The sequence below is a fragment of the Scyliorhinus torazame genome, chromosome 4 (genome assembly GCF_047496885.1).
Source record: "Scyliorhinus torazame isolate Kashiwa2021f chromosome 4, sScyTor2.1, whole genome shotgun sequence".
NCBI lineage: Eukaryota > Metazoa > Chordata > Chondrichthyes > Carcharhiniformes > Scyliorhinidae > Scyliorhinus > Scyliorhinus torazame.
In genome coordinates, this window is record NC_092710.1 from 297,913,098 (window position 1) to 297,939,038 (window position 25,941).

The 25,941-nt window shown below is 47.7% G+C and overlaps 1 protein-coding gene across 1 annotated transcript in view; it reads left to right on the forward strand.

Annotated features, from left to right (window-relative positions):
* Window positions 1-8,721: 8,721 nt before the first annotated feature.
* The window catches only part of LOC140411021 (uncharacterized), a 399,297-nt gene continuing 382,077 nt past the window's right edge, over window positions 8,722-25,941 (forward strand). Inside the window, exons 1-2 of the mRNA XM_072499979.1 lie at window positions 8,722-8,870; window positions 12,913-12,985. Of these exons, the coding sequence (XP_072356080.1) occupies window positions 8,734-8,870; window positions 12,913-12,985 (210 nt within the window). The 5' untranslated portion in view covers window positions 8,722-8,733. The remainder of the gene's footprint in view (window positions 8,871-12,912; window positions 12,986-25,941) is intronic.

Sequence of the window (25,941 nt, forward strand, 5' to 3'; positions counted from 1 at the left end):
CCAGGTTCAATTCTTTCCCCTGACTGCACCCCCCTTCACCCGGGTTCTTGAGCTGTCCAATAGGGAAGAGAGACAATAGTTTGCTGCAAGGCTTCAATTGCCTGAAGAACAGCATTCGTAAAGGTTTGGCAATGGTTGGCGCTCTAACATAACCACAGGAAGTGCTTAGGGAAAAATAGATTTCATACCCTATTCAATGATTTAGTGTGCTGCAGGTTATGGTAAAATTTTGATGAAAATGTGTTTATATTTAAAGAACCTGACACACAAATGTTGAAATCCCAAATGAATTGTTTCTCTAATGCATGAGAATTAACAGGTCTGACTGGGACCACATCCTCTCCAATGCACAATGTAAGACATTAATGTTAATGAAAGCACACCACATTTGAAGAGTAAATATTTTTTAAGCTAGTCGAGCGACTATTTAAATGCAAGATTTTCCCTATGTGCTATTACTTTGCATAAACTTGGTGCAAATCCCATTATTTGCATGCAACCTGAAGCAAATCTCAGTTGTGTACAGATGGTTTGTTCTTTCACTTGGATAAAAATGAAGTTCTTTGAGAAATATCTTAACTGCAAAGCAGAATTCAACATCATACACGTTTATACTATGGCCACAGAAGGGAACAGAAGGTACACTGCCATGTGTGTTGTGGTCTGACCTCCACATGCAAGCATTTTGTATAACGCACTGAGTAACTGCAAAGATAGTGTAGAAGGCCCTATGGATCCTGCAGTGCTTACTATCAAACGGAGATCTTCTTTCCCCTACGGACTGCCACACACAAGCTAGCACATCTCTCACTTAAACGCAACACAACTGTTGACTACAAGGAGTCACCTCATATTTACATAATAAACAAGCAGGTAAAAGACCTTCCAGAAATAGGTATTCAGATGGTGTGCATCCTCTGGACCTTCAATGATATTATAGACACTTGAGAGTCTTTTTCAGCAGGCCTCTATGACCCACCCGTAAACATCCATGACTGTCCAAACCTTTGTAAAGGAGATGACCGAGTTAGCCTTATAGATTTTTTTTTTAAACTCGTTCATGGGATGTGAGTGCCATTGGCTGAACCAGCATATATTGCCGATCCCGAATTGCCCTTGAACTGAGTGGCTTGCTCGGCCATTTCAGAGGGCATTTAAGACATTGCTGGGGGTCTGGAGTCACATCTAGGTCAGACCAGGTAAGAAATGCAGATTTTCTTCCCTAAAGGACATTAGTGAACCAGATGAGATTTTACAATAATCAACAATGGTTTAATGGTCATCATTAGACTTTTAATTCCAGATTTTTATTAAATTCAAATTTCACCATCTCCCGGAGTGGGATTTGAACCCTGGTCCCCAGAGCATTTACCCTGGGTGTCTAGATTGGTAGTCCAGTGACAATATCACTGCCACTGCCTCCCCAGAATGCCATTTTGGACCTTTGCCCTACTGAAATCCAGGAACTATGGCCAAATTATCTAAACCACTGAAAAATATTCCCACCGCAAATAAGTGAATTTTCCTCACAAAGAAAGTGCCTGGATAAGTGTTGTACATTCTCCCCGTGAATGCATTGGTTTCCTCCGGGTGCTCCAGTTTCCTCCCACAGTGCAAAGATGTGCAGGTTAGGTGGATTGACCACGCTAAATTGCCCCTTAGTCGCCAAAGGTTAGGTGGGGTTACAGGGATAGGGTGGGGGAGTGGGCCTAGGTTAGGGTGCTCTTTTGGGGGGTCGGTGATGTGCCAAATGACCCTCCTTCTGCACTGTAGAGACTCCATGATTCTTATAGCTCACATAAATGACTACATCCCCCCTCCCCTCGCCCCACCAATGTAGCAGTACATCCACAAAAGCAGAGTACTGCAAATGCTGGATATCTGAAATAGCAGTAATTCTAAAAAAAATTGTTGCATGTTTGATTTCCATCTGAACTTTTGAAATCTAAAACCAGCCATTCTGAATACCTAATAGAGGGGGGGGGGGGTAATTTGAATGGAGAGCTTCGTATATCTCTGATGGACTCACCTGCAGCCTAGCAGCGGCTGAGGAACCTACACCTGGAATCGCCTTCCCCGGCTGTTGTAGCGTTTCTATAGTTACAAATGGACAAGTTTGAGTGCTGGGGAGGGAGAGGCAGACAATAATAAACACATAGGTGTTTGAAGGGCATTAAAGGATAATGAGAGGGTACACGTCAAAGAAACGTTTAGAGATGAATAGGCATAAAGTGAGAGGCGATTGTGAATGTTGATATTGTTGCCCTGGTGATTGCACATTCAGCTGGCTGTCACCCTCCCCTTACACTGGCTCCCTAACACTCTCCCTACTGCACGCATTTGCTGCTAGGATTTTCACTCCGGGATCATTCCGCGTTCTTCCAGGTTGGGAAATGTTTTTTTTTTAGAAACACTCGTGGGATAGACTCAAACGAGTTGAAACGCTGCTTTGCAATTCGTGTGGGAAAATAGCAACCTGGCGTTGCTAATTCAGTAATAATTTTTCATCTTACATTTTGTTTTTGAAGCCGCCTTGCTTCTTGAGGCAGGAACTTGGAGCGACTCCTGATCTCCGGGTAGACTGTGGGACTTAAAATAAAACAGCAAATAAGAGAAAATAGAGGTTGCTGCTTTACCTGGTCACTTAAACCACCTGTTTTAACTGTATGTGAAGCTGTCTGTTACCCTTTTTATAACCATTAGAATAAAGAGATTTTTAGTATTTCAAATCTTTCAAGTTCCATTACGGAAGTATTTTGTTTCCCCTGGTTGCTGTGCAGCGCCTATTGAGTTATATTTTTGGGTAGGGCCATGCAGATGCTCCCATCTCGTTCACTCTTGACTCAGTAGCAACACCAGCAGCCTCTGAACCTTTGGATTCCGGTTCAAATCCCACTCCAGTGCTTTGAGGAACCAGTTTAGGTTTACACTAGAACTTTGTCCCCTGTAGTTTTCTGTGCTTCGCTGTAACACTGACTAACAAGGACTGTAATAACAGTACGTTTATTTAACTAACTCTTCAGCTGGAAGATACATTTGTGCACTGCCCACGGTCCCAGGGAGATCTGACACAGTTCTCCCACGTGGCGCTAGACTTGACCGTGTTACCATGTAGTCACAGGCTGACCGTCCCTATTCGCAAAACGTTGTTGATTTTTTTCTGGATGATTTAACAGGGGTGGCACGGAGGGCACAATGGTTAGCATTGCTGCCTCACAGTGATGGGGACCCGGGTTTGTTTCTGGTTTGGGTTGACTGTGTGGGGTTTGCACATTCTCCCCGTGTTGGCGTGGGTTTCCTCTGGTTTCCTCCCACAGTCCAAAGATACGCAGGTCAGGTGGATTGGCCATGATAAATTGCCCTTAGATGGGATTACGGGAATGGGGGGGGGGGGGGATTGGGCCCAGGTTGAGAGTTCTTTCAGAGGGGTGGTGCAGACTGATGGGCCAAATGGCCTCCTTCTGCACTGTCGGGATTCTATGACTATATTTACACAACTGTTTATGCCTTCTTGTCAGCCTTGGCTCAGTGCTAACACTCCTGCCTCTGACTCCATGTGGTATGTAAAATGGTTACTGCCTTAAAGCCTTTTATTTATATAACATGATGACAGAGGTCACATGAATATCACAAGCCACAGTGTACAAAGGTAACCTAGGCTGACACTTTAGGCTGATTATATTGGGCTGGGTGATCGGCACCCCAATGGCTAAATCATCAGGGAAACCTGCCCAGGCTCCCAGCAGCTCCCTGCCCTTGAACACCGGCAGCAGCATTAATTTCTTTGAGGCGCCTGACCCGTTCTTGGGAGGAAGTCCTGCCTTAGAGAGTTGCCGACCAATCTTATTGTCCAGTAGCTCTGTAGTCCCAGCAACGCCACGAGGACCCACTGCTGGAACTACAAGCAATTCCCAATGCTGAGGTGCCTGAACTGATAGGTTGATTGGAGGGTTGCAGTGTTCAAGTGCCGGGGGAGGGTGAAAGGAGGGATGACCTGGAGGGAGGGGGAACATCAAAATCTTGCCAGACGCCAGCCAGCAGTGTTATAGCTGCTGGGCTTTCCACATGATATTGGGACCCCACCACAGAGGAAATTCCAGTGGGAGTGGGATAAAATGCTTAAGTGTCCATTAATTGACTGTGTCAGGGCCTCAATAAGCCGAAGGGTGGGCGGGCCATCCAATGCCTCCCCCACCCTCCGCCATAAAATTTCAAATCCACCTGTGGAGGAACATACAATCCAGCACTGTATGGTCACTGTCCTGTCACATGAATGGCGGTGGACAAATAAAGGACCAACTGGAGGAGAATGTTCCACATATATCCCCATCCTCAATGACAGAGAAAGCCAGCAAATCAGTAGTGAGGGAGAGCTGCACTTCCCGAGGTGCTCCCCACAGCAGGTGAATCAATGCTCCTCCATGTTGAACAGCACTTGGAAGAAGCACTGAGGGTAGCAAGATCACCAAGAGTTGCCCAATAGTACCACTAGTGGCTGAACTGGCCAGCCTGAAAGATGTATCTGTCAGACTGGGCCTGCAGCAGGTGGTGAGAGAACCAGCAAGAGGGGGAAACCTACTCATTAATCTACGTATCTGCCCATTAGTACAAGTGATCACCGCACAGTCCTTGTAGAGGTGAAGTCCTGTCTTCACACTGTATTGTGTGGCACTACCACTGTACTAAATGGGATAGATTCAGATCTAGCAGCTCTAAGCTAGACATCCATGGGGAACAATGGTCCATCAGCAGCAGTAGAATAGTATTCCACCACAATCTGTAATCTCATGGCCTGGCTTATCACTCACTGTTCCATTACTATCAAGCTAAGGGACCGATCAATGCTGTTTCAATGAACAGTGCAGGAGGGCATGCCAGGGGCAGTACCAAGCATTTATATGAAATGCCAACCTGATCAAGTTAGAACACACGAGACTACATGTTGCTTCCATTCTTTAGCATGCTAAACACAGCAAAGTGAGTCAACAAACAATGGATCAAGTCAAATTGTCACTGTCCTGTCACATGAATGGCGGTGGACAAATAAAGGACCAACTGGAGGAGAATATTCCACATATATCCCCATCCTCAATGACAGAGAAAGCCAGCAAATCAGTGCAAAAGACAAAGCATCATCAATGAGAATTACCAAGTGAATGAGCTATCTTCGCCTCCTCCTGATACCCCCCAGCTTTGCAGATGCCAGTCTTCAGTCACTTTGATTCATGTGATATTATTCACTTCAGACTGCTAAGACTTTGGGACCTGAAAACATTTATTACTGAATGACTTTATTTCATTTATGGGATGTGGGCATCGCTGGCTAGGCTAGCATTTATTGCCCATCCCCAACTGCCTTTGGGTTGACTGGCTTGCTAGGCCATTTAAGAGTCAACCACATTGCTGAGGAGGGCCTGGAGGCCAGACCAGCTAAAAACAGCAGATTTCCTTCCCTAAAGGGAATTCGTGAACCAGATGGGTTTTTACAATATTCAACAATGGTTTCATGGTCATCATTAGACCTATTGCAGATTTTATTGCAGCCTTAACTCCACTCTCCTGCATGTCCTCCATGACTGTTGACTCCATTGCAGATCAAAGATTTGTCTAGTTCTGCCTTGAATATATTCAATGATTTAGTTGTATGGTATTAGGATACCGGAGCAGACCCCAATTTCTGTTGGGACACCAGATGAGAAACCCCAAACAATTTTCAATTTGTAAAACTGTGGGGAAACTTCACCTCAGGAGTGACAGCACTGACCAATAAGTATCTTTTATGTTAAAACAAACTTTAATTTAAACACAGAATTAACCACATTAACATAAAAAAGCTTTACAATTAACCGTTAAACAGCTCTTAAAAGGAAAAACTTTAACTCACTATTTACACCTGTCACTATATATTTTTAGAAACAAAGCAACCCAATGCAGTTCAAAATACACTTATAAATAAAGTTAACAACCAGGTTTACTTGCTGTTCTCTATGCAGACCTTTGGAGAGAGACTTTCAGGAACAACCTGTCTTGTCAGACTCCAATCCTATGGAAAAACAGCCAAAAGCACAGATAGACCTGGCTCCTTTCATTACTTACATCATCTGAATGCCACTAAGATGTCCAATGATCTGCTTAGCTAGGACCAAACATCATCCATTTAATTATCTACACCCCTGGGAATCTCCTTTTTAGAAACAATATTCCATTTGCCAACTATATGTAAATAAGGAAATGGTTAGAATCAATGATTCCCTCCTTTCACAATACTTAATTACAGCTTTAGCAGACATACTACCTGTATGTATTGAACCCAGAGTTTTAATAACATTACTACAACAAAATATAAAAAATAACATATAACAATTTCCTACATTCATCACACCAGGAGGAGAATTCCAAAGACTAATAATCCTTATAAGGGACTTTCCTGTTGATTCCCTTATTTCATATTTCTTTAACTTTGTCATTTTCATTTTTGCTCCATGGATCTTCAAGGGAGACTCACCTTTAAGTCGAGGAGGGACAGTGAGGAACTCAAAAGTTGCAAAATAGTACACTGTGCTGTGAAGATTTAGATTTTGAACAGACAAACTCAGACTTTATGGCACCCGAGTGATTGGAGGGATTTGGTTCGATTGGTGTCTGGTGGCCAATGGATTGGCCAAGGACAGTATCCTGCCTGACAACAGGTAGTGATTTGGTATTGCCAGGTGGGGTTTTCAGGGAACCCAGCAGAAAGCTATTGGGTGCTGTGAGGAGAAGCTTTGTGTTTCTCTCCTCTTTCTCCCAAATGTTTCCTGCCTGCTGTTTCTGAGTCCGCAGAGAGGTCTCAAGACTCTGATGAGTCTACAGTGAAAACCATTACAGACTGAAGGCAAAGACATCCAACTAGAAGCCTAGACTGAAAAAAAATCTAATTGAAAGACGTCCATCTGAAACAGAGGGCGGGATTCTCCGGTCTCCGACGCCGAAACCGCGTTTGGCGATCGACCGGAGAATCCCCGTTGGCACCGAAATCGGGGGGCAGCGCTGCTTTTGCGATGCTCCGCCCACTCAAAAATGGCAGAGTACGCCGTACACCGTTGGGACGGCCTCAGGACGTCACCCAAGGGCCTCCCCCGATGTTCCGCTCGCGATGGGCCGAGTTCCCGATGGCGTGGGACACATGTCCCCTCCTTATTGTCACATTAGTGAAGTTTATAATTGATTTTCAAAAGCAGGAACAAGACGAAGATAAACCACCGGAGGCGCATAGGTAAGTATAGTCCCCAGAGGGGGGAGAGGGTGTAGCCATGTAAAATGGCTGCGTTCCGATTAATCTGGCCAAAACCCAGTTTAAAACGGCTAACCCGAAAGACTGCTGGGAAAAGCAGCCAAAAAGACACAAGCAGGCAGCTGCAGACAGGTTTGCATATTCAGCTCTGGGAAGGTAGCCCAGATCGATACTCAGGGCTATCAACAGCCCATCAACCCAGGTATCCGCAGTTTCATTCAGGACTGTTTACACCTAATCTATTCAGACATCCACAGTTAAATCGGCTATCCCCGGGAACAATTGCAACATATTAGCAATTGAATACCGGGCCAGACCTGTCGGCGCCTGCAGTGGCCGAAACAAAGACAGGTGAGCGACCACCCCCCGATCAAGGAATCGCCTCACCATTGGACACATCGACCCCAGAGACTGGGGACAGAATCCAATCACTTGGGACTCAGGGTCAAGCGCCGCCCCGGGAGGCGGGAAGCCCCTGGGCCCTATAAAAGTAAAGGTCCAAATTCAGATCTCTCTCTCTCTCATCTTCGCCTGCTCGAGACCTTCGCAAGACCAGCCACCCTGTATCGTAGGTTTGAATCCAATGATCGCTATCCGGTAGAGACACCTAGCCACCGACCTGTAGCAGCCTTTTGAATCCCACGGGCCAGATTTGATTGGACAAGCCATTCGTTTCCCTGACCTGGTGGGCTCTTCCTAAGTTAAGTATTGGCCAGTAGTGATAGGTTTGTTATATAGAAAGTAGTATTAGGGTATTAATATTGCTTGTTGTATATAATAAATGACCGTTGTTTTAATCCTTACTAAGCGGTGTGCTGTGTTATTAATCATAACCTGAACTTGAACCACGTGGCGGTATCATAAAGATACCTGGCGACTCATGAGCAAAGGTGACCTAAACAGAGCAAATAGACTAAAGCTAGAAAGAGCAACAAGGGACATGGCCAGGCAGTACCCTGGCAGTGCTGCATGACACTGCCCCATGCAGTGCAGTGATGCCGTGGGCCATGCCTGCAGAATGTTTCTGTGCAGAGTGCCAGACCATCTGGAGGTCTGCACGCGCTGTCTTCTCGCCTCAGCCAGCACTCCGGAATGGAAAATTCCACCTATTAACCTTGATTCACACCATCAGATTTGTAGGCCAAATCAAAATCAAAAAATTTGAAAACATAATTCCTCAGCATGTTTGTCTCTAAAAAATATGCTCAGGTTTCGTACCGAGCTTAGTCCATATTATGAATTCTAGGCAAATGCCCGACGTCAGGTTAAACACATGAATGATGAGTGATGCAGTCGGTGCTTGCCAATGAAATGAGTATATTAGTAACTCAGTCCACAGAAAGGTTACGATGAAGAAAGTGGCCATTCAGCCCATTGTGTCTGTGCCCGATTAATCCAAATCTATTCTAACACTTATTTGATGGCACATTTGTCTTCAGCTGGTCAATAACTGTACCACAATGGGTGAAACGTACAAAGTCTCTGCTACTTCCCGAATCCAGGCTATGGAAAATGAGCTGGCTGGAGAGCTGGCAGAACTGAAGCAAGAGATTGAAGAAAATGGAATATTACAGGGAGCACCTACACGACCTTTCAGGTAATGTTTTGCAATAAACATCGGCCTGCTTTTTTTCGTTAAAATTAAAAATACTTGATGCATACTAAAAATAATTATATATTTTAAGAAATGTGCAAACACTACTTGTTTGCTAGCACCACAAAGGAAGCAAAAAATTGAAGTTGTAAATATCCAGAAGCACTGTGTAATGAAATGAGAGGATGTGAGGCAATCCTGCGGGGGCCATTTTGAGCCGCACTCTCCGTCAGTGAGAAATGTGATGCGGACTCAAAATCAGGAGGGAGGCGGTATGGTGGCGGAGTGGTTAACACTGTTGCCTCATGGTGTCTAGGACCGGGTTCAATCCCAGCCCCAGGTCACTGTCTGTGAGGAGTTTCCCCCCCGTGTCTGCATTGGTCTGACTCCCACAACCCAAAGATGTGCAGGTTTGGTGGATTGGCCACGTTAAATTGCCCCTGAATTGGAAAAAAAAAGAATTGGGTACTCTAAAATTATAATTTTTTTTTAACAAACAATTACCACGCTGCAGGAGCCCAGGAACACCATTTTACCATTAGCATGTGATCAGCAAGCACTCCGCACCTTGCCCTACCCCCTCACGGAACATTCATGGGGCACTGGCCTGACATCACGACGGCGCCATTTACAACAGATTTGCATCAACGTGAACCTGGCGGCCTCACCTTCAAGTGGGATATCGGAGGTGAGCCATGTATCTCCAGGGTCTTCGCTGCTCGGGTGCACTGGAGAGCCATAGACATAGAACATACAGTGCAGGAGGAGGCCATTCGGCCCATTGAGTGCACCGACCCACTTAAGCCCTCACTTCCACCCTATCCCCGTAACCCAATAACCCCACCTAATCTTTTGTGAGAGGACGTGGGGACACAGATAAGTTCAACCCTGGGCTGGGGGTCAGTCTCTCAATCTTGGGGGAAGGGGTCAGTAGCAGGCCTTAGCTTCCACTCACTTCGAGGCGCCCTCTGCTTTAAGTATCTGGAGGCTGGCATGCAGACATTGCTTCCTGTGCCTTCCTTGCTAGGCTTGTGCTCAAATCTCCACTGGGGGTGTGCCCATCCTTAGTACGAGCTGGAAAGTGGGTGGAAAGAGGTGAATAAAGAGGTTCAGCACTGGGGACGACTGTGTGCCTCTTGAGTGGAGTTTCCATGAGAGGCTAGGAAAAGGCTGCATCCTTATCTTATGAGGCATGAAGACCCTCGTACTTGGGGAAGCATGGCTGCAGTGTGAGTAGAACCCCACGCTCAGGCAGCACTGTGAGGTCAAAGGGGTGAAGCTATATGGAATTTCAATTCCACTTGTCTGAGAAGTTTGACTGTTGGAATTAGTGTGTTGGGCTGTGAACTGGGAGAATGAGGGTGCCCTCTCGGTCTGTGCTTGTCATACTAATTGCAGGCTTCCCTCTAATCAGCTGTGACTTGTAAGCCACAAGAGGCAGTCATTTTCCTGATATGTTGTCTTACCCTTCATTGACAAGTTAATTGTGCCAATGAAGAGCTAAACAGCAGTGCCACTGATTGGAGTCCCAGGCCCCAGGCCTTTATTGACCCTTTGAAACACATTTTGATTTGACATTTTATGATTAATTTTCTCTTTGCTTTTGTTTAAGGCAGTAGCCCTTTAAGGAACGGACCATATTACTTTGTCCCTCAGTTTGTTTAATTTAGTTTATTTGGTTGAATTAAAAATAGTTTGAGTCCCGGGTCCTGGACGGACTGGGGTGCTTTATTGACCGTCGTAATCACATTTTAATTTGATGTTTTAAGTTGCATTTGTGTCCCTGCCTGCACCTGCAGTGGATCTTCAGCTGTGAGGTGCTCACCAGTGAGTGACCCTGAAGTCTTCCTACTACTTAATCCCGTCGAGTGCAAGTTCGGGCTGGTGCAGGGTGCGGTTGACAGCTGTGACGCCTCTTCCATGGTGATGTCCGAGAATTCCCCTACTGAGCTGCTCGGATCAGTAGTATCCGGGGGGGGGGGGGGGCTTGAGGATGGTCCGGGCTACTCATCTGATTGCCCTGCAAGGAAAAAAGATGGCATTAGTACATCTTGTTTACTCACGTGAGGCTTGAGGAATGACTGTGTGTACTTAGGGTTCTCACTTTTGCTCACTGCTCCTACTTTGCCCTCCGCACAGGCACAGTCCTGCTCCTCCGCAGCCAGCTCTTTTCTCATGTGGGGTGATGTTGCGGAGCCCTCTCAGACTCTGGGTGGCTGGGCCCTCTCACGACAGTTGTGCTCGATTTTGAACTGCGGAGAGGCAGATGCGGAGAGCGTATGCGGGGGTCCTGCCAGTTCAGATGGTTGAGGAGTGGTATGTGTGGGACTGGGGTGGGAGCAGGGATGTGAGGAGCTGAGTCGAGACTGGAGTGACACCATGGGAATTGGCGGGGGGGGGGGGTGAGAGATGAAGAGGAAGGCCTCGTGACAGGTGGACAATCTGCAAGGTGCAGTGAGAGACTTCAGATGGCAGACCTACCCTGACCACGTGAAGGTCATTTATTTTGTCTGACTCTGCTGTCCGTTCTCTTCCACAGGGAGCTGACACTTACTAAAGCTGCAATACCCTCAAACGCAGAGGTATTCACCTTTGTGGAGGATGCCTTCTGGAATTCGAGTACTGGAGGTCCCACCTCTGCTGGGTCCCACCTCTGCTGAATTCCAACCAGGCGTCTGATCAGGGCTCCCTCCGAGAATCTTGGAGCAGGCTTCCTGGCTGCAATCCCACTACTGTTGCAGGCAGGCCATTCCACGCCCTTACTACTCTCTGAGTAAAGAACCTACCTCTGACATCTGTCTTGTATCTATCTCCCCTCAATTTAAAGGTATGACTCCTTGTGCTAGACATCACCATCCGAGGAAAAAGGCTCTCACTGTCCACCCTATCCAATCCTCTGATCATCTTGTATGCCTCAATTAAGTCACTTCTTAACCTTCTCTCTAAATCTAAGGGGATTTAGAACTGAGATGAGGAGGAACTACTTCTCGCAGAGGGTGATGAATTTGTGAAACCCACTGCCCCATAATGCGGTGGAATCGGAGTCTTTAAATGGTTTCAAGGAAATAGATATATTTCTGATAAAAATGGGTTAATGGGATATGGGGAAGAGGCAAGTTGGTGGCTTTGAGACCAGGAAGAGATCAGCCATGATCTGATTGAATGGTGGAGCAGGCTCAAAGGGCTGAATTGCCTACTTCTGCTCCTAATTCCTATGTTCCCATTTTGCCCTGCGGTTACATTTACACCACAAGTTTAACATCATTGCGAAGTGATTTAAACTTTCGCCTAATAATAAATTGGAAGCGTAAATCTCAAGTCACCGAGTTAAACTTGATTCTGAAGCAAAGTGGAATGACAGCGTCATATTATTTTGGTTTGACATCGTATGGAATGCAAGTGCCTTGTTAAGCATATTGTAAATGTAACTCCATTACCTTTCCTTACTTCTAAATATTTAATGTTTGAACCTTTGCTGGTCAGAACCCAGCATGATTCAAGGTAAGTGCTCCCCTGAACAAATTTGTTAAAGTTCTAGCCAGGTAGGGTGGGGAGGGGGTGGGGAGGGGGAGGGGGGGGAGGTTGATCTACAGCTACTGGTCTCAAATTGATAGCTTCAGTGAAAACCTAACGTTGAAACTATGCAATATTCTGCACTGAAATCAACATTTTTCAAGAGTTGACAGACATCAGGTTTAATAATAGAAACTTACTATAAATCTGAAGGAAGTAATAAATCAATGTTTAACAGTTTCTTCATAAAGTCAACTGCAAAGATTGCGAATAAACATTTCCTAAAGTTCTTGCATCTCACAATGTTACATGAAAATGAAAATCGCTTATTGTCACAAGTAGGCTTCAAATGAAGTTACTGTGAAAAGCCCCTAGTCGCCATATTCCGGCGCCTGTTCGGGGAGGCTGGTACGGGAATTGAACCGTGCTGCTGGCCTGCCTTGGTTTGCTTTCCAAGCCAGCGATTTAGCCCTGTGCTAAACAGCCCTTATTGCTTCTACTATCACTTTAACGTGCTTCCGTTGTCTTTCAGTTCCGTTTGCATACCGAAGGACATCTCCTATTTCAGAAAGGAACGCGAATTACTTGTGAAGAAAGGTTTGCAGGTAAAGTATCAGAACTGTTAAAAAGCCTGAACATAGCACGGGGAGCTGTGCCTGGCGTAATTGGATGTTGCTGGGATTAGGTAATATTGGAGGAAGCAGTATGTAGCAGCAGCCTTCTGTGGAAACAGAGCCCAGGAGGATGATGCCCAAACTGTCGACGACAAAGCATCTGGCTGCTCAACTTGCCATGTCTTTCCACCCACGAGCCTCCTCTCCTGGACTCAGCCCTTCTGCGCATTCAGGTGCTCTGGCCACCACTGCCCCTAACACCATTCAGTTCCTGTCTTCATGTTCCTGAAAGCATTTTAGGAATAACTCTTGTACCTTTTAAAATTAGCAGACATGGTGTGGGATTCTCCAGTCCCCCAGCCACTTGTTGCTCGGCGATGCACCATCCGATATAGGAGCAGAATTAGGCCATTTGGCCCATCGAGTCTGTTCCGCTATTTGATCATGGCTGATCTCATCCTGGCCTTAACTCCACGTCTACTTTATCCATACTTTTTATCAAGTTGTTTACCTCAATTTGATCTCCCCTCATTCTCCTAAATGCTAGACAGTATAGGCCTAAACTATTCAATCTTTCTTGACACGACAAACCCCTCATCTCTGGAATCAACCTCGTGAACCTCCTCTGAACTGCCTCCAATGCCACTACATCTCTCCTCAAATAAGGGGACTGAAACTGTGCACAATACTCCAGGTGTGGTCTCACCAATGCCCTGTATAGTTGCAACAACACCTTTATACTCTATTCCTTTAACTATAAATGCCAACATTCCATTCAGTTTCTTTATTATCTGCTGTACCTGCATGCTAATTTTCTGCGACTCATGAACGAGGACCCCTTGATCCCTCTGCAACAGAGCACCCCGAAGTCTCTCCCCATTTAGATAATAAGTTGCCTTCCCATTTTTACAACCAAAATGCATGACCTCACACTTATCCACATTAAACTCCATCCGCCACATTTTGGCCCACTCTCCTAACCTATCTATATCCATTTGTAACATTCTTATTTGCTCATTGCAACTTACTGTCCCACCTATTTTTTTGTTGCCTGCAAGTTTGGCTACAGAACCTTCTATCCCTGTTTCCAACTCATTTATATAGATTGTAAATAGCTGGGGCTGCGGACCGAACCCTGTGGCACCCCACTAGTTACATCTTGCCATCCAGAGAAAGACCCATTTACCCCGACTCTCTGTCTTCTGTCTTCTGTCCGTCAGCCAGTCTTCTATCCAAGCTAATAAATTACCCCTAATCCCATGTGATCTAACCTTGTGAATTAACCTTCCGTGCGACACCTTATCAAATGCCTTCCGGAAGTCCAGTTATACTACATCTACAGGATTCCCATTATCTACTTTGCTTGTTACACCTTCGAAGAACTCTAGTAAATTTGTCAAACATGATTTACCCTTCATAAAACCATGTCTACTTTGATGGATAGCGCTTTGGCTTCCCAAATGTCCTGATATTACTTCCTTGATAATTGATTCTAAAAATTTCTCAACAACAGATGTTGAACTAACTGGTCTGAAATTTCCCACATTCTGCCTCCCTCCATTTTTGAATAAGGGCTTTGCATTAGCATCTTTCCAATCCACTGGAACCTTTCCCTGTCCAGGGAAGTTTGGAATAACCAATAGATCCATTATCACCACTGTCACTTCCTTTAACACCCTAGGATGTAGGTCTTCAGGCCCGGGGGACTTGTCTGCCCTCAATCCCAATAGTTTGTTGAGTACCGTTTCCTTATTGATGTTGATTGCTCTAAGTTCCTCCCTTTCTATTACCTCTGAATTGCCCATTCCTATAGGAATGGTACTAGTGTCCTCCACCGTGAAAACTGAGGCATAGTATTGATTTAGCAGCTTTGCCATTTCTGTGTTCCCCATAATTAACTCCCAGGTTTCATCTTACAAGGGACCAACATTCACTTTCGCGACTCTTTTCCCTTTCATGTACTTCTAGAATCTTTTGCTATCTTTTTTGATATTTTGCGCTAGCTCTTTTTATCCTCTCACGGACCATCACACCTTTCCTAAAGTGGTGGATGCAATACCCTAGCTGGGGCCTAACCAGAGCTGTATTGAGTTTCAACATAACTTCTTTGCTTTAGTATGCAGTGCTTCTATTTGTGAAGCCCAAGATCCCATATGCTTTGCTAACCATTCTCTCACTATGGGCGGGATTCTTTCAACCCGGGGCCGGACCGGAGAATCCCCGCGACTGCCGCGAATCGCGCCACACCGCCCCGGCTCATGATTCTCTGTTCTGTGGAGAATCGGCGTAGTTGGCACGGCGCCGGTCGGGGGCCGCTCTATGCAGCCGGCCAGCCGATTCTCGGCCCAGGATAGGCCGAGCGGCCGTCGTAAAAAAGCCGAGTCCTACCAGTGCTGTCCACACCTGCTCTCAGCTGGCGAGAACTCGGCGTGGAAGGGTCGGGGGGCGGCCTGTGGGGGGCGAGGGGGGGTCCGACCCTGGGAGGCCTCCGATGTGGCCTGGCCCACGTTCGGGGCCCACCGATCGGCGGCCGGCCTCTCTGGCTGGGGACTCCTTTCATCCGCCCCGGCCCCTGTAGCTCTGCACCATGTTGCATCGGGGCCGGCGCGTTGAAGGAAGCCACTGCGCATGCACGGGTTGGCGCTGGTGCCACTGCGCATGCGCGGATCCCGTGGCGCCCAGTTGACGCCGGGATCAGCAGCTGGAGTGGCGTGAACCGCTCCAGTGCTGTGCTGGCTCACTGTAGGGGCCAGAATTGTTGATCCTGAGGCTGTGTTGACGCCGTCGAGAAACGCGATGACGTTTCCGACGGCGTCAACACTTACCCTCAGGATCACAGAATCCTGCCCCATGTCCTGCTATCTTCTAACATCTATGCACATGCACCCCACAGGTTCCTCTGTTCCTGCACACCTTTTAGGACTACGCCTTTAAACTATCACATCTCCCTATCTCTTGTGCCAAAATGCATCACCTCACATTTCTCTGTAATAAGCTCCATCTGACACTTGTCTGCCTATTCTCTCTTCTCTGTGTTCTGCAGATGGTGGTTGATTTCATCCTCACTTTTCTCCACAGTTCCAAGTTTGCTATCATCAGCAAATTTTAAAGTTTTTATCCATGTTCCAAGGTCCAAGTCATTTATAGACCTCAAAAAAAACAGTGTTCCTGTCACTGACCCTTGTTTGTTTGTTTGTTTGTTTTGTTTATTGTCACGTGTACCGAGATACAGTGAAAAGTATTTTTCTGCGAGCAGCTCAACAGATCATTAAATACATGGGAAGAAAAGGGAATAAAAGAAAATACGTAATAGGGCAACACAAGGTACACAATGTAACTACATAACACCGGCACTGGGTGAAGCATACAGGAGTGTAGTGTTAATGAGGTCAGACAATAAGAGGGTCATTTAGGAGTCTGGTGACAGTGGGGAAGAAGCTGTTCTTGAGTCTGTTCATGCGTGTTCTCAGATTTTTGTATCTCCTGCCCGATGGAAGAAGTTGGAAGAGTGAGTAAGCCGGGTGGGAGGGATCTTTGATTATGCTGCCCGCTGGGACACCTTATGCTGGGAGTCCCCAGGCAGCGTGAGGTGTAGATGGAGTCAATGGATGGGAGGCAGGTTTGTGTGATGGACTGGGCTGTGTTCACGACTCTCTGAAGTTTCTTGTAGTCTTGGGCCAAGCAGTTGCCATACCAGGCTGTGATGCAGCCCGATAGGATGCTTTCTATGGTGCATCTGTAAAATTTGGTAAGAGTTAATGTGGACATGCTTCCTTAGTTTCCTGCAGAAGCATAGGCACTGTTGTGCTTTCTTGGTGTAGCGTCGACGTGGGTGGACCAGGACAGATTTTTGGAGATGTGTACCCCTAGAAATTTGAAACTGCTAACCATCTCCACCTCGGCCCCATTGATGCTGACAGGGGTGTGTGCAGTACTTTGCTTTCTGAAATCAATGACCAGCTCTTTAGTTTTGCTGGCATTGAGGGATAGATTGTTGTCGCTGCACCACTCCACCAGGTTCCTTGAGGAACACAGCTGAAACAAAGTCTCCCTTTTTAAACAGGAGTCATTTTTAGACAACACTTGAATTCCCGTCTCCCGCATAACAGGCAGGGATGCTAACCACTATACATCCAATATTTAGCCAATAGAGGTGATTGGGTTAGGAAAAGAAAACTAATGCTTGATAATCAAATTATTTGCAGCAGATCAAAAAACAAAACAGTGAAAGAATGATACAGCCTCTCAGAACTTTTTCTGTGAGGTGATCATAATATAAAAGTGTTTTAAAAAATTCATTCATGGGACGGGGCGGGGGCGGGGAGTGGGGGGGGTGGGGGGCAGGCGTTGCTGTATTGGGCCAGCATTTATTGCCCATCACTAATTGTCTTGAACTGAGAGGCCATTTCAGAGGGCATTTAAAAGTCAACCACATTGCTGTGGACCTGAGTCACATGTAGGCCAGACCAAGTAAAGGTGGAAGATTTCCTTCCCAAAAGGACATGGTTCGTGGCTATCATTAGACTTTTAATTCCAGTGCACTTGTATTGGAAATCCATAATTGGCCTGGAATAAAAGCTGAGAATCCAATATCCAGTTTCTCTCTAGCTATTTTGAAAAAAGGTGAAGAAACTCAGAAGTCTTCAAAAACTGAGACCCATTCCCTGGGCTGGAGTGTTTCAGCTGTGGAGGGTGGTTGGTTAGGCTGGGGCTGTTCTCCTTGGAGCAGAGAAGACCGAGGGGGGACCTGCTCCAGGTGTACAAAATTATGAGGGACATTAATAGGGTGGATCGGAAAGAACGTTTCCCCATAGTAGAGGGGTCAATAACCAGGGGGCGTGGATTCAAGGTATGGGGCAGGAGATTTAGAGCGATTTGAGGAGAAGCTTTTCACCCAGAGATTGTTGGGAATCTGGAATCTGGAACTCACTATCTCAAAGGGTGGTAGAGGCGGCAACCCTCACAATATTTCAGAAGTATTTAGATGAACACTTGAAATGCCAGAGGATGTGCGTGTCACCCATTCCTATTGCCCTTGAGAAGGTGATTGTGAGCTGCCTTCTTGAACCGCTGCAGTCCATGTGGTGTAAGTACACCCACAGTGCTGTTAGGGAGGGAATTCCAGGATTTTGATCCAGCGACAGTGAAGGAAAGGCAATATATTTCCAAGTCAGGGTGCTGAGTGACTTGGAGGGGAACTTCCAAATGGTGGTGGTGTTCCCGGTATCTGCTGCCCTTGTGCTTCTAGATGGTAGAGGTCCTGGTCTTTGAAGGTTCTGTCAAAGGGGCCTTGGTGAGTTGTTGAAGTTTGCAAATAGGAAGAGGCATCTTGACAAATACATGAATAGGAATGGGAATAGAGGGATATGGAATCCATAAGTGCAGAAGGTTTTAGTTTAGACGGGCAGCACGGTCGGTGCAGGCTAGGAGAGCTGAAGGGCCTGTTCCTGTGCTGTACTGTTCTTTGTTCTTTGATACATGCTCCAACATAAGAATTGGGATTCTCTGTTGGCGGGATCCTCCTCTTCACCGGCAGCGCCCTCACGCCGACAGCATGGGGGTGGCACAATGGGACATCCCATTGGCCGGCTGCCGGGATGGAAGATCCCACTGCCGGCGGGGACACACTGTGCCAGAAAACGGGCCTGGCGGGACGGAGAATCCCACCAAGATATTTAATAAAGTATGCATATCTGCAAATCCTCTGGCCTGATGACAGTATAGATTGGAAAATAGGACATGGTTTGTGGACCTAGTTCACCTGCTCCCGATTTTCTGTCAACTAAAAACAGTACGGTTTTTAACTGCAATTTTTATATGGACTTGTGTTCTTTAGTTTTGGCAGCACAGCATCTGTTCGAGATGGCAGATGCTGAAAGGCAGCATTCAGTGCCATGGATTCAATCAGGCTGATAGATTAGCGAAGCCAATCAGATTTGTTAATTGATAATGAACTGTTGATTATCAGGGAAATATAAAATCAGCTTGCATATTATGTCGATATTACAGTCCATATTACTAGACTGCAGCTTTTCAGTGCTGTGGTCTTAACTTTTTACAATTTCTTTAAATGGCTTGGATGAAGAGGCCAAAGGTATTGTTGTGAAACTTGCTGACAACACAAAGGTAGGAAGGAAAGGAAATTATGAAGAGGACATAAGGAGGCTACAAAGGGACATAGATAGGTTAAGTGAGTGGGCAAAGATCTGGCAAATTGAGTATTATGTGGAAAAATGTGAAATTGTCCAATTTGGTCGGAAGAATATTTAAATGGGGAGGGTTTGCATCATTTATTGTGGGGGGAATTGATGACAAAAATCGGGAGATTATAGTTCAGGTGTACAAATGAGAGACCACCAATGGAGTACCGTGTACATAGTATCTGTCTCCTTGTTTAAGGAAAAATGTAAATGCATTAGAGGCAGTTCAGAGAAACCTTACCAGAGTAAGCCAGGACTGGGCGAGTTGTCTTATGAGGAAAGGTTGGACAGGCTAGACTTGTTATCAATTGGAGTTTAGAAGAGTAAAATTAGAAGAGTAAAAAGGCAACTTGATTGAAACCTTTTAAGATCCTGAGGGGTTCTGACAGGGTTGATGTGGAGAGGATGTTTCCTCTTGTTGGAGAATCTAATAATAATAACAATGTTTGGCGACTTCCGGGTGCGGCTATGCAGAGCTAGGTCGCACATTCGGCAGCTCCTGCTTGGAACGGACTTTTGGGCTCTTTTACAGGGCCCCCACGGCATTTGTTTGACATTTCCCGGTGTGGGAAGAAGGCGGCAATATTCCCCCGACAGTGTCCCCCAGGAAGGGTATGTCTCTTGGTTGCCAGACACACGCAGAAACAGTGAAAGATTTGGCTGCAACTACAGGATAAACAGGGCCTCTTCCAGCATGCAGGCGGGGGAAGGGCAAGCTTAAAGCTGCAAGCTGACCTGAGGGCCTGTATCAAAGGTGAATTCTAGCAGCAGAGGGAACAACTGTGAAAAGACCTCATCAAGGCCACTGAAGGGACTTCCGGTTGCGGTGATGCCTAGCTAGCCGCACGCTTCGGCGGCTCCAGCTCCGACGGACCTTCGGGCTCTTTTAAGAGCCCCAACGGGGAATTTTTCGACGACGCAACCCGGTGTGGGGCGTGTGAGAAGGGAGTCCCCCCCAAACGAAGGAGGAAAAAACCGGCGGCGGCGGCTGCAGCGCGAGGAATCGTCGACCAAAGGGTCAGAAAGAGAGAAGTACAAGATGGCGGCGGAGAAAGCGCAGGCGACATGGGGGCCTGAGCATGAAATTGTGAGACGGTGCGTGGAGCTGCTGAAGAGGGAGGTGCTGACCCCGTTGCTACAGGCAATTGAGGGGCTCAAGGAGACATTAAAGACCCAGGAGACAGAGCTCCGTGTGGTGGAGCAGAAGGTGACAGATATTGAGGACGAGATCCTGGGCCTGGCGGTTAAGACACAGACGCACGAGGCACTTCATAAAAAGTGTACTGAAAGGATCGAAGCCCTAGAAAATGGAGCGCGAAGGAAGAACCTTCGGATACTGGGTCTCCCTGAGGGTGTGGAAGGAGTGGACTGTGGAGCGTACGCAAGTACGATGCTGAGCTCACTGATGGGTGCTGAGGCCCCTACGGGCCCCTTGGAGGTGGAGTGGGCAAATCGGATTCCGGCGAGAAGACCAAAAGCGGGGGAACCACCCAGGGCGATTTTACCGCCTTAAGGATAGAGAAGAGGTCCTGAGATGGGCTAAAAAGGTGCGGAGTAGCAGATGGGAGAATGCAGTGGTACGGGTATACCAGGATTGGAGTGCGGAGGTGGCGAGAAGGAGGGCGAGCTTCAACCGAGCCAAAGAGGTGTTGCATAAAAGGAAGGTGAAGTTCGGGATGCTGCAGCCGGCAAGACTATGGGTCACGTATCAGGAGAGACACCATTATTTCGAGACGGCGGAGGAAGCATGGACCTTCATCAAAGAAGAGAAATTGGATCGGAACTGAGGGACTGATGCTGCAGGAAATGTTATTGTTAATGTTACGGTGGAAGTTAATTGAGAAGTAAACAGGGAAGGGGGGAGACATTGGGGAAATGTGGGCGCCGGTGAGGGGGGAAAGACGGGACATAGTTGGAGAATGGGGAAGGGGAGGGGGAGGGGAAAGGGAGCTGCGCCATAAGAGGCGGGTCAGGTAAAGGGATGTTCCCGCACCAGAAAGAATAAGGCGGGAAGACAGGCGCAAGGCGGATGGGAGTTCCCCACATGGGGGGGGTCGAGGAGTGAGCAGGAGTAGCCGGGGTCAGTTGAAGTTAGCTGACTTACGGAAGTAATATGGGGGGAGCAATCAAGCTAGAAAGAGATCTAGCGGGGAGGGGAGGAGGGAGGGAGAAGGGGGGGGGGGACAACTGGGTTGCTGCTGCGGAAATCCAAAAGGAAATGGCTAAAGAGTGGGTGGGCGGGGATGGTGTGCGACGCTGGGGGAGCGAGCGGGAGCGCGGAGGCGGGATATGGGACTGGCCTAGAGAAGGTAATGGCTAGTCGACACGGGAGGGGGGCAGGTAGCCCCCTAGTGAGGCTGATCACGTGGAACGTGAGAGGCCTGAACGGACCGATAAAAAGGGCCCGAGTGCTCGCGCATTTGAAAGGACTAAGGGCAGACGTAGTTATGCTCCAAGAGACGCACCTAAAGGTGGCGGACCAAGTTAGGCTAAGGAAAGGATGGGTGGGACAGGTGTTCCACTCAGGACTGGACGCAAAGAATAAAGGGGTGGCCATTTTGGTGGGGAAACAGGTCGCATTTGAAGCAAAGAACATCGTAGCAGATAGCGGAGGTAGATATGTAATGGTGAGTGGCAGGCTGGAGGGAATGGAGGTCGTGTTGGTTAACGTGTATGCCCCAAACTGGGACGATGCGGGATTTATGAGACGGATGCTGGGGCGTATACCGGACCTGGAGGTAGGAAACTTGATTTTAGGAGGGGACTTTAATACGGTGCTGGACCCGGGGCTAGATAGATCCAGCTCAAGGACCGGAAGAAGGCCGGCAGCGGCCAAGGTACTTAAGGGGTTTATGGACCAAATGGGGGGAGTGGATCCATGGCGATTTCTTAGACCTAGGGCTAGGGAGTATTCCTTCTTCTCCCATGTCCATAAAGTGTACTCCCGGATAGATTTTTTTGTTTTGGGAAGGTCGTTGATCTCTAGGGTGGAAGAAGCTGAGTACTCAGCCATAGCGGTTTCGGATCATGCCCCACATTGGGTGGACCTGGAATTAGGAGAGGAAAGGGAGCAGAGAACACTCTGGCGATTAGATGTGGGACTGATGGCGGATGAGGGAGTGTGTGCAAGAGTGCGGGGGTGTATTGAGAGATACCTGGAGGTCAATGACGACGGCGAGGTCCCGGTGGGAGTGGTATGGGAAGCACTAAAAGCGGTGGTCAGAGGAGAGCTGATCTCCATTGGGGCCCACAAAAGGAAAACAGAGGCCAAGGAAAGAGACCCCGGAGGAGGAATTGTACAGGGAGAGGAGACGACTCCAGACGGAATTTGACCTTCTGACCACCAGAAAGGCGGAGGTACTGTGGAGGAAGGCACAGGGGAGGAGGTATGAATATGGGGAAAAGGCGAGTCGCCTGTTGGCTCATCAATTGCGAAAGAGGGCAGCAGCGAGGGAAATAGGAGGAATTAGAGACGAAAGGGGAGACACGGTGCGAAGGGCAGGAAAGATAAATGAGGTGTTCAAGACCTTCTATGAGGAACTGTATAGGTCTCAACCCCCAGAGGGAGAGGAGGGGATGCGGCAGTTCCTGGACCAATTGAGGTTCCCGAAAGTGGAGGAGCGGGGGGTGGTAGGCCTGGGGGCACCGATTGGGGTGGACGAGGTTATTAAGGGACTGGGAAGCATGCAAGCAGGGAAGGCCCCAGGACCAGACGGGTTCCCGGTGGAGTATTACAGAAAATATGTGGACTTGTTGGCCCCGTTGATGGTGAGGACGTTCAATGAGGCCAGGAAAGGGGGGACTCTACCCCCGACGATGTCGGAGGCGACGATATCGTTAATTTTGAAGAGGGATAAAGATCCGTTGCAGTGCGGGTCCTATAGACCCATTTCATTGTTGAACGTGGACGCCAAATTGTTGGCAAAGGTACTGGCATCGAGGATAGAGGACTGTGTCCCGGGGGTGGTGCACGAAGACCAGACAGGGTTCGTAAAAGGGAGACAACTGAATGTTAACGTGCGACGACTATTAGGGGTGATAATGATGCCCCCAGTGGAGGGGGAGGCAGAGATAGTGGCGGCAATGGACGCAGAGAAGGCATTTGATAGGGTGGAGTGGGAGTATTTATGGGAAGTGTTAAGGAGGTTTGGGTTTGGGAACGGGTTTATTAGCTGGGTTAGACTTCTTTATGGGGCTCCAACGGCAAGCGTAGTTACAGGTCGACATAGATCGGAGTATTTCCGACTATATAGGGGAACAAGACAGGGATGCCCGCTGTCTCCATTGTTGTTCGCGTTGGCAATTGAACCTCTGGCCATGGCGTTGAGAGACTCCAGGAAATGGAGAGGGGTGATTAGAGGGGGAGAAGAACACCGAGTCTCGTTATATGCGGATGACCTATTGTTATACGTGTCGGACCCAGCGGGGGGAATGATAGAGGTTATGCGAATTTTGAGGGGGTTCGGGGATTTCTCGGGGTATAGGCTAAACATGGGGAAGAGTGAATTATTTGTGATACATCCAGGGGACCAGAGTAGAGAGATAGAAGGCTTGCCTCTAAGGAAAGTGGAAAGAAACTTCCGATACCTGGGGATTCAGATCGCTAGGAGCTGGGGAACCTTGCACAGACTTAATCTGACACGGTTGGTAGAACAAATGGAGGAGGACTTCAAGAGGTGGGACATGCAGCCTCTATCGCTGGCCGGCAGGGTGCAAGCAATTAAGATGATGGTCCTCCCGAGGTTCTTATTTGTATTTCAATGTCTCCCTATCCTAATCACTAAGACCTTTTTTAATAAAATAGACAGGAGCATCACGAGCTTCGTGTGGGCAGGGAAAGTTCCGAGAGTAAGGAGGGGGTTCCTTCAGCGTAGTAGGGACAGAGGAGGATTGGCACTACCGAACTTGGGCGATTACTATTGGGCCGCCAATGTGGCAATGATACGTAAATGGATGATGGAGGGTGAGGGAGCGGCGTGGGAAAGACTGGAGAGAAAGTCCTGTAAAGGGACGAGTTTAGAGGCGCTGGTGACGGCGCCGCTACCGATCTCACCTAAAAAGTTTACCACGAACCCGGTGGTGGCGGCAACATTAAATATCTGGGGACAGTGGAGGCGACAGAGGGGGGTGCGGGGAGCCCTGGTGGGGTCCCCAATCAGGAACAACCATAGGTTCGCCCCAGGAAGAATGGATGGAGGATTTCAGAGCTGGTTCCAGTTGGGAATTAGGAGGGTGGGAGATTTATTTATAGATGGGACTTTTGCGAGCTTGGGAGCATTGGAGGAAAAGTATAAGTTGCCCCGGGGAAATTTCTTGAGATATATGCAGGTGAGGGCATTTACTAGACAACAGGTGAGGGAATTTCCATTGCTCCCGACACAGGGGATACAGGACAGGGTGCTTTCAGGGGTGTGGGTCGGAGAGGGCAAGGTGTCAGAGATTTACCGAGAGATGAGGGAAGAGGGGGAGGAGTCGGTGGGCGAACTAAAAGGAAAGTGGGAAGAAGAACTAGGGGAGGAGATAGAGGAGGGTATGTGGGCTGATGCCCTAAGCAGGGTAAATTCCTCTTCCTCATGCGCCAGGCTTAGCCTGATTCAATTTAAGGTGCTACATAGAGCACACATAACGGGAGCAAGATTGAGCAGGTTCTTTGGAGTGGAGGACAAATGTGGGAGGTGTGGCGGGAGCCCGGCAAACCACGCACATATGTTTTGGGCATGCCCGGCACTGGAAGGGTATTGGAAGGGAGTGACGGGAGTGATTTCGCGGGTGGTGAAGGCCCGGGTCAAACCAGGCTGGGGGTTAGCTCTATTTGGAGTTGCGGAAGAGCCGGGAGTGCAGGAGGCGAAAGAGGCCGACGTTGTGGCCTTTGCGTCCCTAGTAGCCCGGCGCAGGATCCTACTCATGTGGAAGGAGGCGAAACCCCCCGGACTGGAGGCCTGGGTAAATGATATGGCGGGGTTCATTAAACTGGAGCAGATAAAGTTTGCCCTGAGAGGATCGGCTCAAGGGTTCACCAGGCGGTGGCAGCCATTTCTCGACTACCTAGGGGAACGTTAGAGGGAAGACAGATGACCAGCAGCAGCAACCCAGGGGGAGGGGGGGGGGGGAGGGGGGGTTTAGTTTAGGTCAAAGATAAAGGGGTTTTGTTACTTGTGTATTGTTTAAAATTTCTGTATTGTTATTGTTGCGTTTGCTTTGTAAGAGGGGAAAAATTGTTGTTTGGGAAAAAATTTTCAATAAAACATTTATTAAAAAAAAAAAAATAATAACAATGTTTATTGTCACAAGTAGGCTTTCATTAAACTGCAATGAAGTTACTGTAAAAGTCCCTGGTCGCCACACTACAGCACCTGTCACACTCTGGCGCCTGTTCGGGTACACTGAAGGAGAATTCAGAATGTCCAAATTACCTAACTGCACATCTTTTAGGACTTGTGGGAGGAAACCCGGAGGAAACCCACACAGACATGGGGAGAACGTGCAGACTCCACACAGACAGTGACCCAAGTCGGGAATCGAATCTGGGACTCTGGCGTTGTGAAGCAACAGTGCTAACTCAAGGTCACTGTTTAAAAATAAAGAGACGCTCATTTAAGGCAGAGATCAGGAGAATTATTTTCTCTCAGAGGAGTGTGAGTCTTTGGAATTGTCTTCCTCAAAAGGCAGTGGCAGCAGAATCTTTGAATATTTTTAAGATAGAGCGAGATCGATTGTTGATTTGTAAGGGGGTGAAAGGTTACCAGG